Raw genomic sequence first — 26,704 nt, 5'->3', positions numbered from 1 at the left:
ATTGTAACAACTGTACCACCCTGATGGGAGATGTTGGTAAATGCACAAGGCTATGCAGGTGTGGGAACGGGCAGGATATGAGACATCTCTGTGCTTTCTCCTCAATTTTACTGTGATTCTAAAACTTCTAAAAGATAAAGTCCATTAATAAACATAAAATAATCATTTAACGTTTGTGTATTAACTGGCAAATAGCAGCTCTTTTAAAAAATTCCACTTTAAACAATCCAGAAATGAACACAGGTGACTAAAATAAAAGTAATAAGCGTCATGTATGAGCAACAATATGCCAGGATAGTTGTAAAGAGGGATGGTTATTTCTAAGTGGCTGGAGTGGTGCAAACTTTTGAAGAAAGGGTGTATGAGTTAAGCCTGAAGCATGCACTGGATATTAAGAAGCCTAACACTTGCATTAACTGGCTATAAAGTCAAGGTATTGGTAGAGCTGAATCTTTTTCATTTTGTTATTTATTTATTTATGAAATGGAGTCTCACACTGTTGCCCACACTGGAGTACAGTGGCAAGATCTCAGCTTACTACTACATCCACCTCCCAGGCTCCAGCTATTTTCCTACCTCAGCCTCCTGAGTTGCTGGGATTACAGGCGCCTGCCACCGTGCCCGGCTAATTTTTGTATTTTTTAGTAGAGACAGGGTCTCACCATCCTTTTCTCACTTCCAGTGGTGACCTACGTTCTTTGGCTTCTGGGCCCTTTCTTCAACTTCAAAAGCAGCAACAATACTCATAGCCTTTCTCACATCACATCCTCTGACCTCTTCTGCTGCTTCCCAGTTACATACATACATACCTATATATATATATATATGTGCATGCACAATACACATCACACAGACATACACACACAGACACACACACACAGACACACACACACATACACACATTTCTTTTTAGTTTTGCCTAAACCTTCACTAAAGGCAAAGGAACTATTATGGTTTTTAAAAGAAATTGTTTTAGGGGTCTTTTTATACTGAAACTAAAGTAACTAAAGTAATGCTATCCTAAAATGTTATGTTAATGCTTGGACTTGGTGGTCATTGCTTTGAGGAGAATCTGAGGAGGATCTTGCCAGTTGTCTTTAAAATGAGTTATGATTCCAATAAAAAATAAACACTTTCTTAAAATAATGTCATTAATGTAATTTTAGTAAATGTTGTTTTTTTAATTTCTTTCCATACTTTTATTCATAGAAATAAAATCTACCATTTAGGAAGACATTTTTTTATAATAAGGATTTAAAGTTAGGAGAATGTGGGGTAGTGACTGCTGCTTTACTAGAATTCCACAAAACGCTGGAACATTACTTGTTGGGAATGTTCGATGGTGAATTTACACAATAAGTAGGAGAAAGTTCATTTAGTAAATTTGACCGAGGGAGTTTTCTCCAAGGATTTAACCTTAACTAAGAAACATTCTCCACTTTACATAAATAACAGCATGCTCCACATATTCTTCAGGCTTTCCTTTTTTCACATAAAAATGTATCATGACTAGTGTTCATATTAGAAAGTAAATGTCTTTTTCCTTTTTTTAAGAACTCAGAATATTCATTTACTTGCATGTATCATTATTTATTTAATCAATACCTTATCAATTAATATTTACATTGTTTTTAGTATTTTTGGAATATAGCTAGCTACAGGATAAATTCTTAGAAGTACTGCCACTGGCTCAGAATCATTTACTTTGCCAACACAATCTGCAATCAATATATTTGTTTACAATCTAGGTGACTTTTAATTGCAATTCTGTAATTGTCAAAGAATGAAAAAGTGATATTCAGCTTTTGATATATTTCATAACCTCTAGTGACTTTTTTTGGAAAATGTTTATTTCTTTAATTGTTCTTATACTTTATAGATATTTTAGTTTTACAGAAAAACTGTACAGAAAGTATAGAGGGATCCTTGACCAACATATTCAGTTTCTACCATCATTAACCCCTTGTATTAGTACAGCACATTTCTTCCAAATTATGAAATAATACTGACACATTATTAAGTTCATATTTTACATTAGAGTTCACTTTTGAATGTTGTAAATTTCTATAGGTTTCGCGAATGCATAATATTAAAATCCAATGTTATAATATCATATAGAATAGTCTCACTGGCCTAAAAAATGTCGTGTCAGACCTATTCATCCCTGACTTCTCCCCACTGAGCCCCAAGAAACAACTGCTCTTTTCACTGCTCATTGTTTTGTCTTTTCTACAAAGTCACATAGTTAAAATTATATAACCTGAAGCTTTTGTAGATGGCCTTTTAAAAATGTACACATTTAAGTTTTTTCTTTGTTTTTGTAGATTGATAGCTTATTTTTTAAACATTGATTAATGTGGTTTGGATTTGTGTCTCTGCCCAAATCTCATGTTGAATTGGAGGAGGGGCCCGGTGGGAGGTGATTGGATTATGGGGGTGGATTTCCTCCTTTCTGGTGTCAAGATATTGAGTGAGGTATGAGATCTGATGGTTTAGAAGTGTGTGGTACTTCCACCTTTGCTCTCTCTCTCTCTCTCTTTCCTGTTGCCATGAGAAGACATGTCTTGTTTCCCCTTTGCCTTCCACCATGATTGTAAGTTTCCTGCGGCCTCCTAGTCATGCTTCCTCTAAGCCTGTTGAACTGTGAATCAATTAATCCTGTATTCTTCATATTTACCCAGTCTCAGGTAGTTCTTTATAGCATTATGAGACTGGACCAATACATTGATGACTAATACTCCGTTGTATGAATGTACCACTGTTCAGTTATTTGTTTACCTATTGAAAGGCATCTTAAATACTTCCACTTTTTTATATCCAAATGGCAGTTTTTGTGTGGACATGTTTCCAACTAATTTAGGTAAATATCTGGGAGCATGCTTGCTTAATCATACAATAAATCTATCTTTAGCTTTGTAAGAAACTTTGTCTTCTAACATGGCTGCACCATATTACATTACCACTAATAATAAAAGAAAATTCCTGTTGTCTTATTCTTGCCAGCATTTGGTGTTGTTTTTGTTAATTTTTAAGAGCTTTTTATATACATAGGACATTTGCCTATGTCTGTGTCTGACTTATAAATTATTCTAATTTATATTTTGTTGTTGAACTGCACTTAAAGTAAGTTTTGTTGATGTAGTTTTTAAAAATTTTTTTATTTGTTCCTTTTCTTTATCTTCTTTGTTTTAACATTTATTTTAGTTTCAGGGGTACATGTGGCTCTTTGTTATATAAGTAAATTGCATGCTACACAGGTTTTGTGTACAGACTTATTGTCATCCAGGTAATAATCATAGTCACTTACAGGTAGCTTTGTATCATCCCACTCCTCTCACCCTCCACCCACAAGTAGACACTCCACCCAATGTCTCTTGTTCCCTTCTTTTTTTCCATGTATACTCAAGGTTTAGCTCCCACTTTAAAAGGAGAATATGTGGTATTTGATTTTCTGTTCCATAGGTTCACTCAGGATTCAACATCACTAATTATTAGAGAAATACAAATCAAACTACGAGGAGATACCATCTCACACCAGTTAGAATGGCTATTGTTAACAAGTAAAACAATGACAGATACTGACAATGTGGTGGAGAAAAGGGAACATTTACTTATACGTTACTGGTGGGATTGTAAATTAGTTCTGCCATTGTGGAAAGCACTCTGGTGATATATGAGAGAATATAAAACAATATTACCATTCAGCCTGTTAATCATATTATTGGGTATAAACCTTTGGGTTTTATTGTTTTGGCAATAAAAATCCTTCTACCATTTTTTTTTTAATTATCATTTGGGGCATTTGGGTCATACTTAGTGTTATGGTTTGGTTGTATCTCCACCCAAATCTCATCTTAGTTCCCATCATCTCCAAGTGTTGTGGACAAGATCCAGTGAGAGGTAATTGAATTATGGGGGTAGTTATCTCCAAATTGTTCTTATGACAGTGAGTTCTCATGAGATCTGATAGTTTTATAAGGGGCTTTTCTCTCCCTTTGCTTGGCACTTATTGCGGCTGCCATGTGAAAAAGGACATGTTTGCTTCCCCCCATGCTATAACTGTAAGTTTGCTGAGGCCTCCCTAGCCCTGCAGAACTGCTAGTCGATTAAACCTCTTTCCTTTATAAATTACTCAATCTTGAGTATGTCTTTATTAGCAACAGGAGAATGGACTACTAGAGTAAAAAGATATTGGATAAGGGGGCACTGCTGTAAAGATAACCACAAATATGGAAGCAACTTTGGAATTTGGTAACAGGCAGAGGTTGGAACTGTTTGAAGGGCTCAGAAGAACCTAGAGACTTGGAGGGCTCAAAAAACAGAAAGATGTGGGAAAGTTTGAAACTTCCAAGAGACTTTGAACAAATTGCTGATAGTGATATGTATGATAAAGTCCAGGCTGAGGCAGTCTTAGATGGAGATGAAGAACTTGTTGGGAACTGGAGTAAAGGTCACTCTTGCTATGCAAAGAGTTGGGTGACATTTTGCCCCTACCGTAGAAATCTGTGGAACTGTAAGCTTGAGAAAGATGATTTAGGTATCTGGTGGAAGAAATTTCTAAGTGGCAAAGTGTTCGAACAGAAGCAGACCCTAAAAGTTTGAAAAATTTGCACCCTGATGATGCAGTGGAAAAGAAAAACCTATATTCTAGGGAGAAATTCAAGTCAGCTGCAGAAATTTCCATAGGTAATGAGAAGCCAAATGTTAATTGCCAAGATAATGGGGAAAATGTCTCCAGGGCACGTTAGAGAACTTTGCGGCAGCCCCTCCCATCACAATCCAGGAGACCTAAGAGGAAGGACTGGTTTTGAGGGCTGGGCTCCAGAATCCCTGCTGTGTGTAGCCTAGGAACTTGGTGCTACAAGTCCCAGCCACTCCAGACATTTTTAAAAGATGCCATGGTACAGCATGGGCCATGGCTTTAGAGGTGGCAAGCCCCAATCCTTGACAGCTTCCATGTGGTGTTCAGCCTGTAGATGCACAGAAGTCAAGAATTGATGTTTGGGAACCTCCCCCTTGATTTCAGAACATGTGTGGAACTGCCTGGATTTCCAGGCAGAAGCTTTCTGCAGGAATGTGGCCCTTATACAGAACCTCTGCTAGGGCAAAATGTGGGGTTGGAACCCCCACACAGAGTCCGCACAAGGGCACTGCCTAGTGGAGCTGTTAGAAGTTGGCTACCATCCTCTATACCCCAGAATGGAAGACCCACAAACACCTTGCTCTGTGTGCCTGAAAAAGCCACAGACACAATACCAGCCATAAAAGCAGCCTCGAGGAGAAGTTGTACCCTGCAAAGCCACAATGGCGAAGCTGCCAAAGACCACTGGAGCCCACCTCTTGCATCTGTGTGATCTGGATGTGAGACATGGAGTCAAAAGAGGTCATTTTGGAACGATAAGGTTTAATGACTGCCCTCTTAGATTTCAGACTTGCATGGGACCTGTAGCCTCTTTGTTTTGGCCAATTTCTCCCATTTGAATGGGTGTATTTACCCAATGCCTTTACCTTACCCCCCATCATTGTTTCTAGGAAATAACTTACTTGTTTTTGACTTTACCAGCTCATAGGCAGAAGGGACTTGCCTTGTCTCACACAGGACACTGGACGTGGACTTTTGAGTTAATGCTGAAATGAGTTAAGATTTTGGGAGCTTGTTGGGAAGGCATAATTGTGTTTTGAAATGTGAGGACATGAGATTTTAGAAGAGCCAGGGTCAGAATGATATGATTTGGCTGTGTCCCCACCCAAATCTCATTTTGAACTGTAGTTTCCATAATTCCCATGTGGCGTGGGAGAGACCCAGTGGAAGATAATTGAATCATGGAGATGGTTACCCCCATGCTCTTCTCATGAAAGCGAGTGACTTCTCATGAGATCTGATGGTTTTATAAGGTGCTCTTCCCTTCCTTCACTCTTCACTTCTCCTTACTGCTGCCATGTAAAGAAAGATGTATTGGCTTCCATTTCTGCCATAATTGTAAGTTTCCTGAGGCCTCCCCAGACCTGAAGAACTGTAAGTCAATTTAACCTCTTTCCTTTATAAATTACCCAGTCTCCAAAATATCTTTATTAGCAGTGTGAGATTGGACTAATACACTTAGAAACACATTTTTTTCTTCCTAGATAATTAAAAGAAATCCTGTATGAGTAGTTCTAATATTCATAATTTCATACGTAAAATTTATATATTTGGTCAATATATAAATTTCAAATTAATGTTTCTTTAGTAGGTAAGGAACAATTGCAGCAACTTCTTTTCTTCCAGATGATCATCCAGTTATCTTAAGAATACCTCTTAGAGAATACCTCTGCCTATGAATAGAAGAATATTGAAACTTTTTTTCATGTATTTTCCTCAGTGACCATGTAACTGGGGTACCAGCTGGTCATTCTATGTCTTCCTGGAGAAGCCAGAGGAAGAGAGTTTTGTAATAAAAAGAGATTCAAGTACAAATCCTAGCTGTATTTCTTTTAGTTTTGCAATTTTGGACAAGTTATTCATTATTCTTGAAACTTGTCTTCTTCATATTCAAGGAAAAAACAGAAAAATCCATTTTCTACAGTTTCTATGATTATTAAAATGAGATACCACAATGTCTGATACAATACTAAATACAAAGCAAGTGTTCACTAAATGGTAGCTATCATTATTAAGATTATAATCACACTAAAAAAGATAGACTTTAGAAATTAACATAGTTAAGAAAAAATCTATTAATAAAATATGTTTATGAAAACTTACGCCAAAAATGTGGAATTATGTATCCTACAAGCTCCTCGTGCTCCACAGCTGTTGGTGGACCACTTCATACATGTTCTGTCAGTCAGAGCCCCAAAATATATTGGAGCTAGAATTCCTCCTGCAACATGAGATAAGAAGATATCAATCCAAGGAAAATGTTTTAAATGTAACTAGGTGATATTCTACATTGATACATTTTGAATTTTAAAAAGTTTAAAATTTTGGAAAATTATTCCATTGTTCTGGCCTACATCCACCCAGGAAGCAAAATTATTCAGAATCTCAAAGGCTTAAATCATATGGTAATGTCATAGATATATTTGATCTACTTTTCTCTTCCTATTTTTATAGGGAAGAAAGAGCATTATATATCTATACACTCTGTTCTTCCTATAATATTGATTAACTTAAACCTGACTGGTAAAAGGGGAATGTTATTAGTAACACATGGAAATTATGTTGATTCATATAAATTTTTCTTAGGCAAGAGATACTGGATTACTGGGGGTCAAAAGACTTTCAGGCCCCACTTCAAAGAGTACTCAGTTATTGGCTAGTTTCTCCTTCTTTCTGGGCTCAGAGTCCCATTTCCTCCTTCTTGGTGTTCCTAAAGCCCACAATCCAGCATTTTCTCTCCATTGATTTAATGCATTTCTTAATATCTCCTAAAGCAGCCTAGGCTGTCCAGGTTAGGGTCTCTGCTAAATTTTGTTTCTGTTAGTGGTCTTATCACAATGGTTCATACATTTCAGTGGTCTGTCCCTAAGCCTTTTTTATTTGTAGTGCATGATTTCATGGAATGTGCAGCATTCCAGGAATACATATATTGTATATAGGAGAAGTATACATTCTGAGATTAACTCCTAGTTTTAAGCATAGATAAACTGGTCAAAATTTTCAGACATCATAGTAGAGAGCAATCCTACAGATATCAGAACTGAAGCATACAAGACTTTACTTTGTTCTTGTTCTTTTTGTGATTCATATTTTTCAGATTTCATTTTGTCACAAAACATGACAGTGGTTTATATATGACAGTTTACTGATTCTGTTTACTTTTAATCATTCTCAATTTTCTGAATGTGAAAAATATTCAAATCACAAGGGAATGGTGTCTGAGGCCAATGTATCTAAAGCAAAGTGGTACTAAGAAAATGGGTTAGGAATTCACAGATTTAAAAAAATCACAACCACCTTTTAAAAATAAAAAGAAAATAGATGCCAACAATTTGTTTTCTTCACATTATGTCACTGGTTTAAATAAACTTTATGAAGTAAATGTGTTAACTAACAAACTAGAACTTAATTACTGTAATTAGAAACTTCTGATAACCTATTTTCTGAATAACCTTTTCAGTTTAATATACTATATATTATAATAGGCCTTCCACAATTTACACAAGTATTATATTTAAGATACTTGTGTGTGAATTGGAATTTTGGTACTAAGGGTAAATTTTTTTCCCATAGAAGTATTTGGCCTTCGTTGTGGCATATAATAAATATATCAAAATTGGATGCTCACAATTAGGATGGCTAAATTTATTTTTTCCTATTTTATGTTGCTAAAATAATTTCTATTTTTGTAGTCTCATTTCAACATATCAGAGAAAATATTAACTGCCAGAACTATTTTCAGCCTCTGTGTTCCAAGTTCCAGGAGTGAGATATCCTCATTGAATCTGAAGGTTGAGAATTGCCAAGATGACAGAGACTGGAAGATTAGGTACACAGAAAGGGAATGCTGGGTAGAGAACTGATGTAACCCTGCAGCATCCCCATCTTCTCTCTCCTATTCCCTTTGATTTTTTTTTTAAACCTTTTAGGATATGTGACCTTCTCACCAAATACATTTTGTGACAACTCCATTGTAATTTGGCCATCCTTTTTCCTTTGCTTGCAAGGGTCCCAGAAACTGACTCCTCCCACTTTCTTTTCTTTCTGCCATCAGTGGTTACCTATTGGCCAAAATCAGTCCTCTGCACCAATCCCTACTTGAAAGATGCTCTTCTCCTACTTCCCAGGAATAAGCTATAAGGTTTACAGTTCTTACTAAGGAGCACTCACAGGGGTTAGGCTAGACATTGTTTAACAACAGGGATCTGTGCAGTAAAAAAGGCAAATGGCCACAAGGGAGAAAGAGTAATTTTCTAAATATTTTCCAATCAACTTTGAATATTTAAAATATAGGCCTTTAAAAGATGGCAGATAGGAGGCAGGACTAGCTTGCGGCTCCCACATGGACAGACAAAGCAGCATGTGGAGACTCACATCGTGAACTTTTGCTCCAAGAACTACCATAGCACATACTGGGAAAGCTGGGAGAATCCATAAACCCTTTAAAGAAATTGTGTCACCAGCTGCAGGCTCCCTGAGATGCCAAAAAACTGAGTTGGCTTTCTTTCTCTGCAGGGAGGCTGGTGGTCAGGGGTAAGTTCTCAGCCTTGGTCACCAAATGCCTGGTAATAGACTCAGTGCTGTTGGGGGACACAGAGGCAGTAAGACCAGCCTGTAGGACTGAATGCTAGATAGGAGCAGGGTGAGGCTTGTTACTGCTGGTCCCTCACCCCACCACTTCCTTTGAGATCTGTGTGACTCAGCAGAGACAGCCATAATTCCTTGGGAACATAACTTCATTGACCTGGGAATCACACTACCTTCAGCAAACCCCACCCAAGGAGAGTCTGAGCTCAGACATGCCTATCTCTGCCCCCTACCTTATGGTCTTTCTCTATCTTCCCTGGTTACTGATGTCAAGAACATAATCTTTTGGTAGCTCTACGGCCCTACCTGTGACCCTAGGGCAAGTTTGCTTCCTCCCTATAGTACTGCAGCTGATATACTCTTGAAAGTGCCACCTCCTGGCTGGAGGTCAACTAACACAAAACCAGTGCACTAAGCAAAAATACAGCCAAGGTCCCTCACACAGTCCACTTCACTCTCCTGCTACCTCCACCAGAGCAAATACTGGTATCCATGGCTGAAAGACCTGAAGATGGATCACATCACAGGACTCATGGCAGACACTCCCTAGTACCAATCCAGAGTCCAATAGCTCCACTGGGTGGCTAGACCCAGAAGAGCAAAAACAATCACTGCAGTTCAGCTATCAGGAAGCCGCACCCCTGTGGGGATGGGGAGAATGCCACATCAAGGGAGTACCCTATGGGACCAAAAAATCTGAACAGCAGACCTTGAGCTCCAGTTCTTCCCTCTGTCAGAATCTACAAAATGAACAGGAATGAGAAAAACAATTCTGATAATATAACAAAACAAGGTTCTTTAACACCCTCAAATAATTACACCAGCTCACCAGCAATGGATCCAAACCAAGATAAAAATCTCTGAATTGCCAAAAAAATGATTTGGAAGGTCCATTATTAAGCTAATCAATGAGGCACAAGAGAAAGGTGAAGTGCAACTTAAGAAAACAAAAAGCATGATACAATCACAACTTCTGGAATAAAGAACACTCTTAGAGAAATGCAAAATGCACTGGAAAGTCTCAGCAATAGAATCAAACAAGCAGAAGAAACACCTTCAGAGCTTGAAGACAAGGCTTTCACATTAAACCAATTCATCAAAGACAAAGAAAAAATAATTTAAAAAAATTAAGCCACCAAGAAGTTTGAGACTAGTTCAAGCATCCAAACCTAAGAATAATTGGTGTTCCTAAGGAAGAAGAGAACTCTAAAAATCTGTAAAGCACATTTAAGGGAATAGTCAAGGAAAATTTTCCCAGCCTTGCTAGAAATCTAGACATCCAAATATAAGAAGCTCAAAGAACACCTGGGAAATTCATTGCAAAAAAAAATCATCACTTAGGGACACATTCATCAGGTTATTTAAAGTCAAGATGAAGAAAAGAATCTTAAGAACTGTGAGGCAAAAACCTCGCCATCAGGTAACCTATGAAGGAAATCCTATCAGAATCCCAGCAAATTTCTCAGCAGAAACTCTACAAGCTAGGAGGTACTGAATTCCTATGTTTAGCCTCCTTAAACAAACAGTTATCAGGCAAGAATTTTGTCTCTAGCAAAACTAAGTTTCATAAATGAAGGAAAGATACAGTCTTTTCTAGACGAACAAATGCTGAGAAAATTTTCCACTACAAAGCCGGCACCACAAGAACTGCTGAAAGAGCTTTAAATCTTGAAACAGATCCTCAAAATACACAAAAAAATGGAACTTCATTAAAGTTTAACTCTCACAGGACCTGTATAACAATAACAATTAAAAAACCCAAGATATTCTGGCAACTAGCATGATCAATAGAATAGTACTTAACATCTCAATACTAATGTTGAATGTAACTCACCTAAATGCCCCACTTAAAAGATATAGAATGGAGGAATGGATAAGAATTCATCAAACAAGTTTCTGCTGTCTTCAGGAGATTAGCCTAACATATAAAGACTCACATAAACGTAAAGTAAAGGAGTGGAAATAGGTACTCCAAATAAATGAACACTAAAAATGTGCAAGAGTAGCAGTTCTTACATTAGACAAAACAGACTTTAATGCAACAACAGTTAAAAAAGACAAAGGGGTACATTATATAGTGACAAAAGAACTGGTCCTACAGGAACATATCACAATCTTAAAGATATATGCACCTAACACTGAAGTTCCCAAATTCATATTAAAAAAATTACTACTAGACTTAAGGAATGAGATACACAGTAACTCAAAAATAGTGGGGGACTTTAATAATCCACTGAGAGTATTAGACATGTCATCAAGACAGAAAGTCAGCAAAGAAACAACAGACCTAAACTATATCCTAGAACAAATGAGCTTAACAGATACTTACAAAACATTCTACCCAACAACTACAGAATATACATTATATTCATCAGCACATGGAACATTGTTCAAGATAGATTATATGACAGGCCACAAAACATGTTTCAGTGAATTTAAGAAGCTTGAAATTATATCAAGTATTCTCTAAGACCATAGTGAAAGAAAATTGAAAATTAACACAGAAAAGAACATCAAAAACCATGCAAATACATGGAAATTATATAACCATCTCCTGAATGATTGTTGGGTTAAAAAAGAAATCAAAATGAAAACTAAAGAAAGTTTCAAACTGAACAAAACTAGTGAGAAAACTTGTCAAAACTTCTGGGATACAGCAAAAGTGGTGCTAAGAAGAAAGTTCATAGCTTTAAATGCCTACGTCAAAAAGACTGAAAGAGCAGAAATAGACAGTATAAGGTCATACCTTATGGAATTAGAGAAACAAGAACAATCCAAATACAAAATCAGTTGAGGAAGAGAAATAACAAAGATTAGAGCAGAACTAAGTGAAATTGAGACAACAATAGCAACAAAATGCAAAATACAAATGAAACAGAAAGCTGGTTCTTTGAAAAGATAAATAAAATTGATAGACCATTAGTAAGCTTAACCAAGAAAAGAAGAGAGAAGATCCAAATAAGCTCAATTAGAAACTAAATGGGAGATATTACTACTGACACCACAAAAATACAAATGATTATTCAAGTCTACTATGAACACCGTTATGTGCATAAACTAGAAAATCTAAAGGTGATGAATAAATTCAATACAAGATCACCCAGATGCATAAAGCAAGTTCTTAATGACCTACAAAGAGACTTAGACTCTCACAAAATAATAGTGGGAGACTTTGACACCCCACTGTCAATATTAGACAGATCAGCAAAACAGAAAATTAACAAGGATATCCAGTACTTGAACTCATTGAACTCATATCTGAACCAAACGGACCTAATAAACATCTACAGAACTCTCCACCCCAAAACCACAGAATTTACATTCTTCTCAGCACCACATTGCACTTATTCTAAAATTAATCACATAATTGGAAGTAAATCACTCCTCAGCTAATGGAAAAGACGGAAATCATAACAAACAGCCTCTCAGACCACAGTGCAATCAAATTAGAACTCAGGATTAAGAAACTCACTCAAAACTGCACAACTACATGGAAACTAAACAATCTCTTCCTGAATGACTACTGGATAAATAATGAAATGAAGGCAGAAATAAAGATGTTCTTTGAAATCAATGAGAATGAAGACACAACATACCAGAATCTCTGGGACACATTTAAAGTAGTGTCTAGAGTAAAATTTATAGCACTAAATGCCCACATGAGAAGCAAGGGAAGATTAAAAAAACCTACACTCTAACATCAAGATTAAAAGAACTAGAGGAGCAAGATTAAACAAATTTAAAAGCTAGCAGAAGGCAAAAAATAACTAAGATCAAAGCAGAACTGAAGGAGATAGAGACACAAAAACCCCTTCAAAAAATCAATAAATCCAGGAGCTGGTTTTTTGAAAAGATGAACAAAATAGATAGACTGCTAGCCAGACTAATAAAAAAGAAAAAAGAGAAGATTCAAATGCATGAAATAAAAAATGATTAAGGGGATATCACCACTGATTCCACAGAAATACAGACTACCATCAGAGATTACTACAAACACCTCTATGCACATAAACCAGTAAATCAAGAAGAAATGGATAAATTCCTGGACACTTACACCCTCCCAAGACTAAACCAGGAAGAAGATGAATTCCTGAATAGACCAATAACAAGGTCTGAAGTTAAGGCAGCAATTAATAGCCTACCAACCAAAAAAAGTCTTGGGCCAGACGGGTTTGCAGCTGAATTCTACCAGAGGTACAAAGAGGAGCTGGTACAATTCCTACTGAAACGATTCCAAACAATACAAAAAGAGGGAATCCTCCCTAACTCATTTTACGAGACCAACATCATCCTGATACCAAAACCTGGTAGAGACACAACTAAAAAAGAAAATTTCAGGCCAACATCCATGATGAATATTGATGCAAAAATCTTCAATAAAATACTTCCAAACTGAATCCAACAACACATCAAAAAGCTAATCCATCATGAACAAGTCAGCTTCATCCCAGGGATGCAAGACTGGTACAACATCCGCAAATCTTTAAACATAATCCATCACATAAACAGAACCAAAGACAAAAACCACATGATTATCTCAATAGATGCAGAGAAAGCCTCTGACAAAATCCAACCGTCCTTTATGGTAAAAACTCTCAGTAAACTAGGTTGTGATGGATTATCTCAAAATAATGAGAGCTATTTATGACAAACTCACAGCCAGTATCATACTGAATGAGCAAAAACTGGAAGCATTCCCTTTGAAAACTGGCACAAGACAAGGATACCCTTTCTCACCACTCCTATTCAACATAGTATTGGCAGTACTGGCTATGGCCATCAGGCAAGAGAAAGAAATAGTGTATTAGAATAGGAAGAGAGGACATCAAATTGTCCCTGTTTGCAGATGGCATGGTTATATATCTTCTTAAGCTGATAAGCAACTTCAGCAAAGTCTCAGGATACAAAATCAATGTGCAAAAATCACAAGCATTTCTATACACCAATAACAGACAAACAGAGAGCTAAATCATGAGCGAACACCCATTCACAATTGCTACAAAGAGAATAAAATACCTAGGAATACAACTAACAAGGGATGTGAAGGACCTCTTCAAGGAGAACTACAAACCACTGCTCAAGGAAATAAAAGAGGACACAAACAGATGGAAAAACATTCCATGCTCATGGTTAGGAGGAATCAACATCGTGAAAATGTCCATACTGCCCAAAGTAATTTATAGATTCAATGCTATCCCCATCAAGCTACCAAAGACTTTTTTCACAGAATTGGAAAAAAAAAAAACACCTTAAACTTCATATGGAACCAAAAGAGAGCCTGCATAGCCAAGACAATCCTAAGCCAAAAAAAAGAAAGAAAGAAAAAAAAAAAAAAGCTGGAGGCATCACACTACCTGACTTCAAACTATATTACAAGGCTACTGTAATCAAAACACCATGGTACTGGTACAAAAACAGAAATCTAGACCAATGGACTAGAACAGAGGCCTTGGAAAGAATGCCACACAACGACAACCATCTGATCTTTGACAAACTTGACAAAAACAAGCAATGGGGAAAGGATTTCCTATTTAATAAATGGTGTTGTAAAAAACTGGCTAGCTATATGCAGAAAGCTGAAACTGGATCCCTTCCTTACACTTTATACAAAAATTAACGCTAGATGGATTAAAGATTTAAACATGAGGCCTAACACCATAAAAACTCAAGAAGAAAACCTAGGCAATACCATTCAGGACACAGGCATGGGCAAGGACTTCATGACTTAAACACCAAAAACAATGGCAACAAATGCCAAAATAGACAAATCGGATCTAATTAAACTTAAGAGCTTCTACACAGCAGAAGAAATTATCAATAGAGTAAATTGGCAACCAACAGAATGGGAAAAAATGTTTGCAATCTATCCATCTGACAAAGGGCTAATATCCAGAATCTACAGAGAACTTAAACAAATTTATAAGAAAAAAACAAACAACCCCATCAAAAGGTAGCCAAAGCATATGAACAGATAGTTTTCAAAAGAAGACATTTATACAGCCAACAAACATATGAACAAAAGCTCATCATCACAGGTTATTAGATAAATACAAATGAAAACCCCTGAGATACCACCTCACACCAGTTAGAATGGTGATCATTAAAAAATCAGAAGACATCAGATGCTGGAGAGGATGTGGAGAAATAGGAACACTTTTACACTGTTGGTGGGAGTGTAAATTAATTCAACAATTGTGGAAGACAGTGTGGTGATTTCTCAAGGATCTAGACATAGAAATACAATTTGACCCAGCAATCCCATTGCTGGGTACATACCCAAAGGATTATAAATCATTCTATTATAAAGACACATGCACATTTTTACAGCACTTTTCACAATAGCAAAGACTTGGAACCAACCCAAATGCCCATCAATGATAGACTGGATAAAGAACATGTGGCACATATATACCATGGAATACTATGCAGCCATAAAAAAGGATGGGTTCATGTCCTTTTTCAGGGACATGGATGAAACTGGAAACCATCATTCTCAGCAAACTGATACAAGAACAGAAAACCAAACGCCACATGTTCTCACTCATAAGTGCGTGTTGAACAATGAGAACACATGGACACAGGGAGGGGAACATTACCCAATTGGGCCTGGGGGGTGGGGAGCTAAGGGAGCAATCGCAGGGGGTGGGAGGATTGGAAAGGGATAGCATTAGGAGAAATACCTCATGTAAATGATGGAGTGATGGATGCAGCAAACCACCACCATGGCACATGTATACCTATGTAACAAACCTGCACAATCTGCATATGTACCCCAGAACTTAAAGTATAATAAATAAATTTTAAAAAATTAAAAATGAATAAATAAAACCTAGAAGGCAGCTATCTGTGGGGGAAAAAAAACCCTCTTAGATTAAACCAGGAAGAAATAGAAACTCTGAACAGACCAATAAAAAGCAGTGAGATTGAAATGGTAATCTAAAAACTACCAACAAAAAGAGTTCAGAACCAGACAGATTCACAGCTGAATTCTATCAGGAATTCAAAGAAGAATTGTTACCAATCCTATTGACAATATTCCACAGGACAGAGAAAGAAGGAATCCTCCCTAAATTTTCTATAATGCCAGTGTCAGTCTAAGACCAAAACCAGGGAAGGACATAATAAAAAAAGAAAACTTTTTGGAAAGGCCTAGCCACAGACCAATATCCCTGATGAGCACAGAAGCAAAAATCTTTAACAAAATACCAGCCAACAGAATCTAACAGAAGATCAGAAAGATAATGCACCATGATAAAGTGGGTTTCATACCAGAGATGTAGGGATGATTTAACATCCACCAGTCAATAAATACACCACAAAAATAGAATGAAAAACAAAAATCGCATGATCATCTCAACAGATGCAGAAAAGGCATTTGACAAAATCAGGCATCACTTTATGATTAAAACCCTAAGAAAAGTTGGCATAGAAGACACATACCTTAAAGTAACAAAACCCATCTATGGCAAACCCATAGCTAACATTTTATTGAATGAGGAGAAGTTGAAAGCATTCCCCCTGAAATTGGAAAAAGATAAGGATGCCTACTTTGGAACAAAACATAGTGCTGGTTGTTCTAGCCAGAGCAATCAGACAAGAGAAAAAAAATCAAGGGCATCCAAATTGATAAAAAGAAAGTCAAACTATCACTGTTTAGCAATGATATGACTGTAAACATAGAAAGCCCTAAGGGACTCATTCGAAAAGCTCCATAAACTAGTGAATGAATTCAGCAAAGTTTCAAGATACAAAATCAATGTTTACAAATCAGTAGCTCTGCTATAAATCAACAATGACTAAGCTGAGAATCAAATCAAGAACTCAACCCCTTTTAAAATAGCTGTCAAACAATAAAATAATTCTTAGGAATATACCTAACAAAGGAGTTGAAAGACGTCTACAAGGAGAACTACAAAACACTGTTGAAAGAATCATAGATGATGAAAAGAAGTGGAAACACTTCCCATGCTCATGGATGAGTAGAATCAATATTGTGAAAATGACCACACTGCCAAAAGCAACCTACAAATTCAATGCAACTCCTATCAAAATACCACTATCATTCTTCATAGAACTAGAAAAAACAATCTTAAAATTCACATGGAACCGCATAAGAGCCTTCATAGCCAAGCAAGACTAAGCAAAACAAACAAATCTGGAGATATCACCTTACCTGACTTCAAACTATAGTATAAGGCCATAGTCACCAAAACAGCATGGTACTGGTATAAAAATAAGCACATAGACCAATAGAACACAATAGAGAACCCAAAGCCAAATACTTACAGCCAACTGATATTTGACAAACCAAACAAAAATATAAAATGCGGAAAGAATACCCTATTCAACAAATGGTGCTGGGATAATTGCCAGGTCACATGTAGAAGAATGAAACTGGATTCTAATCTCTCACCTCGTATGGAAATCAATTCAAGATGGATCGAAGACTTAAATACAAGACATGAAACCATAAAAATTCTAGAAGATAACATTGGAAAAGCTATTCTAGACATTGGCTTCGGCAAAGACTTCATGAACAAGAACCCGAAAGTAAATACAACAAAAACAAAGATAAATAGATGGGATTGAATTAAACTTAAACATTTTGGCACAGCAAAAGAAATATCAGCAGAGTTAATAGACAATCCACAGAACAGCAGAAAGTCTTCACAATCTGTACATCTGACAAATGACTAATATACTGAATCTACAAAGAACTCAAATCAGCAAGACAAAAACCAAACAATTCCATCAAAAAGTGGGCTAAGGACATGCATAGGCAGTTCTCAAAGGAAGAAACAGAAATGGCCAACAAGCATATAGAAAAATGCTCAACATCACTAATTATCAGGAAAATGCAAATCAAAACCACAATGTGATATCACCTCACTCCTCCAAGAATGGCCATAATAAAAAAAATTTAAAAATAATAAGTATTGATTTGGCTGTGGTGAAAAGGGAACACTTTTACACTGTTTGAGGGAATGTACGCTAGTACAACCACTATGGAAAACAGTGTGGAGATATCTTAAATACTTAAAAGTATATTTGATCCAGCAATCCCATTCTAGGTACCTAGCCAGAGAAAAAGAGTATACAAAAAATGTACTTGCACATGCCTGTTTATAGTAGCACAATTTGCAATTGCAAAAATATGGAACCAGCCCAAATGTCCATCAGTCAATGAGTGGCTAAAGGAAATATGGTATATGTACATCATATACCAGCCATAAAATGAATGAAATAATGGCATTCACAGTAACCTGGATGGAATTGGAGACTACTATGCTAAGTGAAGTAACTCAGGAATGAAAAACCAAACATCAAATGTTCACACTCATAATTGGGAAAAAAGTTATGAGGATTCAAAGGAATAAGAATGATACAATAGACTTAGGAGACTAAGGGGAAAGGATGGGAGGTTGCTGATGGATAAAAGACTACACATTGGGTGTGGTGCACACTGCTTGGTTGATGGGTGCACCAAAATCTCAGAAATCACTATTGAGCATTTATTCATGTAACAGACATCACTTATTTCCCAAAATCCTACTGAAATAACAAAAAATAAATGTAAAATATTTGTTAATGGCCATTGGCCTCTGGAGTTTACAATCCTACTTTTTGCCAACATAAACCACAATTTTCTGATCTTTCTTTTATTCAGAATGCACTCTTAATCTAAGATTCCCAGTTGTAGAGTCTGAATTCTCATTCCCTTTTGCATCAACTCCTGACAATAGTTAGCTGCTCAGCCTTACAGGACCAGGCAGTGGGAAGTGGCACAGTTAATGTCAGCTTCTGTTGTTTTATACAACCTAAGCCTGACCAGATTCCTAAGGCTCCTAAGATACTTTAGGCCAGTCCTAAATAATGCCTCCATTTAGAAGGAAGGCCCTCCATTCTGCCTATACCTGGAAGAAATATTGTTATTTTTCTGAAAGGAAAATTTTAGATACTACCTATTTTTCTGTTAGAAAGAGTATAATATAAATATGATGATTTTTTGCTCTTAATAGATTGACTCTCACAAAAATTAACAATCAAATTCTCTTCTAAGTCACTCAATTGTCCTGTGTCTTATTATTTTCATTTATCAAAAAAGGCAATGATTGCTATATTTTTTTATACATTCTTATAGTTAAAAATTAATTACATTTTCTTTAAGCCTTAACATAAATATTTACATGTTAAATTTGTAATTTGTATATTTATCATACCTAGTGATCGAATAATCAATGAATGGAAGCCAATTGCAAGTGCTTTCAATTCAGGTTGAACAATCCTGCAATATGATTAAGGCAAAGAAACAATACACATCATTAACATATCAAACTGAGTTAATATCAAAACATTTATCAGTATCATTTTTCTTTATGGTAGAATGAGAACACTTAAGTGAATGGCCCACATTAAATAAAATTATATTTTCAATTGTTTTAAAAGGCAAAAATGTGGGTGGTAACTAATTATTATGCCCTTATTTATTTTATGCTTTATGATTTCAGGACAGTTTAACAAATATTTTCACTTTTGATCCTTATGAAAATTCTATTAAAAAGCGGTGAACACATTTGTTATGCTTATGAAGAAATGATTTTGTGTGGACTATTTAGATAAGGTAACTCATATGAAAATATTATAGACCTTTATCCAAAAGTAATTCTTAGTAGTCCTCTTTTTGCCATGTCATTTCTGTCATCAATGTTAACAGAGTAGCTTACTAATATGATTCATAAATTATATAATACAACCAGAAGGATCAAAAAACTTTTCTGTATTTTCGTGTCTTGTATATTTAACTATCATATTAAAGATAAAGAGTATACTTGTGTCCTCACATAGAAATTAACTCGCTCTTGCATTTCCCCAATTCCATTTTTCTGTGTTCAATAAACTGACGACACTACCATCCCTGTGGTAACTTAGTACATACCAAGTGAAATGAAATTATCTTGCATTAGTAGAGGTGGTGAATTGGTATAAGCGGGAGTGACTGTGACTCAAAAAGCCCAGTTATACTGAAATAATAAATTGACTGATGTAAAAGATGTTTTTTCTTGAACTCTTGGATAGTTATTTGTTCAGAGAGCTAAGTAGCTGTCATCAATCAACAAATGTTCACTAAGCACCTAATAAGAGATACTATGCTAGTTAATGGTCTTGGGAGTAAATAGACAAATTATGCTTCTTCTCATCTAAGTGACTTGGAGAAGTATATCTCTTAATCTTTCTTAGCCTCAGTTTCCTTGTTTGCTAAATGAGGATAATAATGCTTATCTCGTGTTCTAAGAATTCAATAAAATGAGCTAGCACTCTAAACTTCAATTTCATTTACACATGATTGCCAGTTTTTCTTACAAAACAGCTATCATTTATTGAGATTCTGAAAATAATTCAACAGAATTTATAAAATTTTAAAAGTCAAAAATTAAATGAAACATAATATAGTAACAGTTAAATATAAGAGAGTTACATATTAGGAGAGACAATAAATGGAAAGTGTGTTTTGGCTCTGCTTTCACCAAATACAGAAGCACTTTGTTAGCCCAGTTGAGAGCACAATACCACACTGAAGACAATAAATCCATGTCTGCTATTTAAGGAGGAAGTTTATTTCATAAAGAGATGGTCGGGAGAAAATCAGCAGGAAGGAGAGGCTAACTTTTCTATTGAGATATTACTCTCAAATATCAGGTTGCACTTTGTATACTACACACACAAGGCAAACTGACATGTGTTATCAACTTGTATTTTCACCCAGGGAAAGGGTGAGCATGCAGGAGATTTGAGGGACTTGCAGATAGGGTGAGTATTTTTCTAAGAGTGGGCCTGAAGTCTTCAATTCGGTGGAAATGATGAATGTGTGTAATATAATAACATACATATACAAGAAAAATCACACACACTCATTCACATGCATGCACACTCACACTACTCCCTTCATGCTCATACTCACATGTTCACTTGCATGCACACACCCATGCACTGTTATCATGTAAGATACATATGACTGTAGTGTGACTCCTGCTTCATATATGATATTGAGCAGCTCTGGGTTTTCATGGACATCTTCCAGGATGAATTCATTACAAAAAGCACCCCAAGAAGTTAAAGTTAAATGTGTTATTTCATTTGAGTCAAGAACAACACAGACCCAAAACTGGCAGATTAAAGTAATAACAAAGAACAAAAGTAAATGAAATGTGGGCAAAAGATTTACAAAGGATCAGTGAAATAAAAAGTTGGTTATTTGAAAATGTAAAGAAGATTGCTAGATGCTAGTAGATTAATCATAAAAAAGAAGATTCAAATAAGCACAATCAGAAATGATAAAGGGGACATTAAAACTATTACCACAGCAATACAAAAGATCATCAGAGACTACTATGTACATCTCTACATATACAAAATAGAAAGCCTAGAGAAAATTGATAAATTCCTGGAAACATACAATCTCCAGAATTTGAACCAAAAGAAACAGAAACACTGAACAAATAATGAGTAATGAAATTGAATCAGTAATAAAACAATCTCCTAGCAACAACAACAAAAAGTGCAGGAACAGTTGACATCACTGATAAATTCTACCAAAGAAACAAGGAAGAAACAATACCAATTCTAATAAAAAAAATCAAGAAGAAAGGAATCCTCCCTAACTCATTCTATGACATCAGCATCACCCTGACACCAAAACTAGGCAAGAAAACAACAAATAAAACATAAAACTACAGACCAATATTCCTGATGAACATAGATCCAAATATCTTCAACAAAACAGTGGAAAATTAAGTTCAGTAGCACATCAAAAGATTCATCACAATGATGAAATGGGATTTATTCTTGAAATGCAGGGATGGGTCAACATATGCAAATCAACATATGTGATTCATCAAATTAATATAATTAAAGCCAAAAAGCATATGATAAAATCAATTGATATAGAAAAAGCACTTCATAAAATCCAGCATTCTTTTATGATAAAAACCATTACTAAACTAGGCATAGAAGAAACAAACTTCAAAATAATGAAAGCCATAAAATGCAAACCACAGCCTACAACATATGGAGTAAAGGGAAATTGTAAGCATTACTTCTAAGAATGGGAACAAAATGAGGATGCTTATTTTCAGCACTCCTGTTGAACATAGTATTGGGTGTTCTATCTACAGCAATCACGCAAAGAAAAGAATAAAAGGTATCCAAAGATATTCAAATTGGAAAATAAGTATTCAAATTATTTCTGTTCATTTATGATATAATCTCATACCTAGAAAATCCTAAACACTCCTCCGAAAGTCTCCTAGACTTGTTAAGTTACTTCAGTAAAGTTTCAGGATACAAAACCAATGTACAAAAGTGAGTATCATTTCCATACATGAATAATGATCTAGTTGAGAACCAAATCAACAAGTGAATCCCAATACAGTTATCTATCTCATAGATAACTGATAGATAATATAGTTGTCTATAGTAAGATTTGTTTTACTGATAGATATAATCAATAAAAAAATAAATAGGAATACATTTAACCAAACAGGTAAAAAATCTCTACAAAAAGAACGGATGAAAAAAGTCATCTATCACACAAACAAATGGAAAAATTTCCCATGCTTATGAATTAGAATAATGAATATTGTGTGAAATGACCATCCTGCCCAAAGCAATCTATAGATACAATGCAATTTCTATTAAATTATCAATTTCCATTGTTATAGAATTAGAAAAAAAATTAAAATTCACCTGACTTTATATTATATTTCAAGTCTATAAGCCAAAATAAATACTACTAGTATAAAAATAGATGCATAGATTAATGGAACAGACTACAGAAGCCAGAGACAAAGCCGCATACCTACAACATACTCACCTTTGACAATGGCAAAAAAATATGTACACTGAGGAAAGGACACCATATTCAATAAATGGTGCTGGGGAAGTCGGAGAGTCATATACGCAGACATAAAATTGAATCCATATCTCTTGCCATATATAAAAATTAACTCAAAATTGATTAAAGATGTAAATGTAAAGCCTGAAATTATAAAAAATTTTAGGGGAAAACCTAGGAAAAACTCTTCTGGACATTGTTCTAGGCAAAGAATTTATGACTATGTCCTCAAAAGGAAATGCAACTTCAACAACAAATATACACCAATTAAACTTAATTAAACTAAAAACATTCTGCTCAGTAAAAGATATAATCAACAGAGGACACAGACAAACCACAGAATAGAAGAAAATATTTGTAAACCATGCATCTGATAAAGTGCTAATATCCATAATACATGACAAACTCAAACAACTGAAAAAAAAAAAGAAAAGAGAATAAACCTTATTAAAAAGTGGTCATAGGAAATGAACAGACATTTTTCAAAGGAAGATATACAAGTGTTCAATAAACATAAAAAATCCCCAATATCACTAGTCATCAGATAAATTAAAATTAAAATCACAGTATCATCTTATACCCTTATGATAGCTATTATTACATAGTCAAAAAACAAATACTTTGATAAGACTTGTAGTCAGGATCAAAATTTAACAACTGTATATTTAGTTTACATGTTTATTTTCATGTTAACAAAATTTTAAAACACATTGTTGAGTTTTTTTTTCCTAACATGTCATGCTGTTGGCTGACTGTGAATGTGATCAACCAGTAGGTTTTAAAAGTACAATTAGCAGTTAACTCAGCTCACTCTACTTATCATGTATATTTCTTTTTTTTTTTTTTTTTTTTTTTAATTTTATTGCATTTTAGGTTTTGGGGTACATGTGAAAAACATGCAAAGTTGTTGCATAGGTGCATTCATGGCAGTGTGATTTGCTGCCTCCCTCCCCCTCACCCATATCTGGCATTTCTCCCCATGCTATCCCTCCCCAACTCCCCCCCCACTGTCCCTCCCACTCCCCCGCAACAGACCCCCGTGTATAGTGCTCCCCTCCCTGTATTTCTAAGATTTACATGCCTGTCTTTACATGTTTCCAGTTTTAGATGATTGCATTATTATATTGTCCATTAGGGCACACATTATCTGCTTCCTCCCTAACTCTCCAAACTTATCTTGTGCCACACCCCTCTTACTCCATATGATCCAATGAACTGGATTTTTTTCATTCTTCAAACAAACTGCCCTTTCTTGTCTTAAGGAATCAGCACCTAGACTCTCTCCCTGAAAACCCTTCATCTGGCTTTTTCTTTACACCCTTAGATAAAATATCACTTCTTTTAAGATGTACTTTGTGAGTCCTTTCCCTCATATCTTTTCTTTTCAATCCCAACTTTAGTTTGTCTTTTTATTCCCTTTATTAGCAGTCTTTTTCCTTAAGACTAAGGGCAATTTGTAATTATTTGTTTACTTTTAAACATTTGTCTCACATCACTTGTTTTTTTAAGCTATGAAACAACAGGTACCTTATTGGTTTTACTTACCAGTATTCTTCATTAAGCATCACATCACAACCTATCTAAATATCTGTTTAATGAGTGAATAAAGGAATTAATTCTTTACATATATTTTTCTACTGTCTACAGGGTATTATGGGATACTAGGTCAAAAGCCATGCTGTGGGAGAATTAAAAGCATTAGGATTTCATCGCACACTGAAGTTTATATTTATATTCTGTTGAAAATGATTTTTTTCAATGAAATCAACAGATGATTTTCTCTAACTGGCCCACTAAAGTCCAAAGCAACTTATAGTTAAAAGTTCTTTTTGAATCATTAAGAGATTCTTTTACAATTGAGGCAATTGCCAATCAGTGTGTTTCTTAAGAGTCTTATTAAAAGAAAAACATACAGAGGATAAATATCACGATGGAAGTATTAGAGACAAAATTATATTATTAATGATGGCATTGAAAGATCATAATAATTCTAAGAAAAAGAATTCCCAGAAAATTAAAATGTAACAAATAATGAATCTGAGCTAAAATATGGAAACTACATACATAATTGGGTGTGTTATTAGTTCAATATACATGATAATGTTTTATAACATCATACTTACTTAATCACTAGCACGGAATATGAAGTAAGTCCAATTGCACAGAGGAAAGAATTTAAAACTTGAACCGCAACATAAATGTGATAACTCCTTGCACAAGCATCATCTCTTGGGCATTCACCCAAGTGCGCTGAGTAACTTTTGTTCTGGAGACCAGTTACTTCCACACAACTACAGTTATAAAATACCTAAAAATGGTTTTTGAAATATTACCATATACATTCACCAAATGCAACCAGGCTATGAATACATTCCATTATATTTAAGGAAGTCTCAAACTAAAATATTTACAATTTAAAAAATATTATAAAAATACAATTATTTAATAATAAAAGGCAAAATTGCTTCCTGAATTGCTTTATGTATAAAATAATAGAGTTAACTATTAACATTTAATAAATTCTTAATTTTAAAACTGGGAAAGAATTTAAGAAAGTAGTACATGAAACTGTATATAATTTTCTCACTAATATAAATTGTTTTCAATATTGCTCTTTTGTCCATATTTACTTCCTTAAATATGCGTTCTTACTCACTTAGACGATCTCTACTAAGTTTTAAGGACATGCCCTGGGGAAGGATTACCCCCAAAATTCAGAAAATACGCAGTTTAAAAGGGGCTAAAATCTGAAACTAGAGCCACTCATGAAAATAGGAAAGAGTAGAGGAAATAGAGGTGGCATGGATGCCAGAATTCTATTTAAGCAGGCAAAAGCAGCGTTCAAGACCATAATGACAGATAATAAAATAGATTATATTATTACCAGAGAGGTCCAACACAACAGAATGTCCTGACTAATGGTAAGAGTACAGAAGGGGAACATTAGGATCAAGTGATCTGAGAGATTTAATCAGGCAGTGTTGTAAGTAGGTGGCTTTAAAAACAATTCTATTCTGATTCTAGGCTAAACAAAAGTTTAAGGGAAGTTCACCTTGAACCTACTAGCTCTAAAGACTAATTACTGAAAGCGGAATTGTAAAAGAATTCAAATCTCTACTTTTATGGTTCCACCAAGCGTCCTTTTTCCTTCTTTTTTCACTAAGAATAATATGGTGCAATCTTTCATGAAGCAAGCACATTGGCCAATAAAATCAAACTTTGATACAGAGAACATTGTTTTAAAACAAGACTTTTGTAAATTTTTACTGAGAATTTAGTAAAGGAACTTTGCAGTAGCCTTCAGATGGTATAGCTATTGTCCATATTAAGAAGTTGTCTCCATGTAGGCAGAGCTCTTTTCAGGATTCTAATATTATGTTTCTTTCAGAGCTTCACTACTGGACAAAGTGAAACCAGGGATTAAATGGGATCACCCTTACTGAAAAACGTAATAGCCTATGAATATGAGATGTGGGCTTTTAAGTATAGTCTTTGGGCCATATATGTTGTGCAAGTTTATTAAAGTTATGGCCTATTTTAAAGCAACCTAGGATGCTTTATTCTTCAAATTTCTCCATGCCTTT

At 35.2% G+C, this 26,704-nt stretch overlaps 1 protein-coding gene across 7 annotated transcripts in view; it reads right to left on the bottom strand.

The window, feature by feature from the left end:
• The window catches only part of LOC105713875 (putative solute carrier organic anion transporter family member 1B7), a 107,954-nt gene that overhangs the window by 7,379 nt on the left and 73,871 nt on the right, over window positions 1-26,704 (bottom strand). For 4 of the 7 annotated variants that reach the window (XM_064377775.1, XM_012447697.2, XM_012447698.2 and 1 more), the window contains 3 exons: window positions 25,244-25,428; window positions 19,450-19,514; window positions 6,746-6,863 (listed from right to left, as the gene is read on the bottom strand). In XM_064377775.1, the coding sequence (XP_064233845.1) occupies window positions 6,746-6,863; window positions 19,450-19,514; window positions 25,244-25,428 (368 nt within the window). Of the gene's footprint in view, window positions 1-6,745; window positions 6,864-19,449; window positions 19,515-23,099; window positions 23,265-25,243; window positions 25,429-26,704 lie in introns of those variants that run through there. The other 3 variants (XR_010343073.1, XR_010343074.1, XM_064377776.1) reach the window with 3 other exon arrangements.

The sequence above is a fragment of the Aotus nancymaae genome, unplaced genomic scaffold (genome assembly GCF_030222135.1).
Source record: "Aotus nancymaae isolate 86718 unplaced genomic scaffold, 86718_ANA_hifiasm-v0.15.2.pri h1tg000016l, whole genome shotgun sequence".
In the NCBI taxonomy this organism is placed as follows: Eukaryota; Metazoa; Chordata; class Mammalia; order Primates; family Aotidae; genus Aotus; species Aotus nancymaae.
The sequence above is the reverse complement of the archived record's forward strand: the minus strand, read 5'-3'. Positions and strand labels throughout refer to the sequence as shown.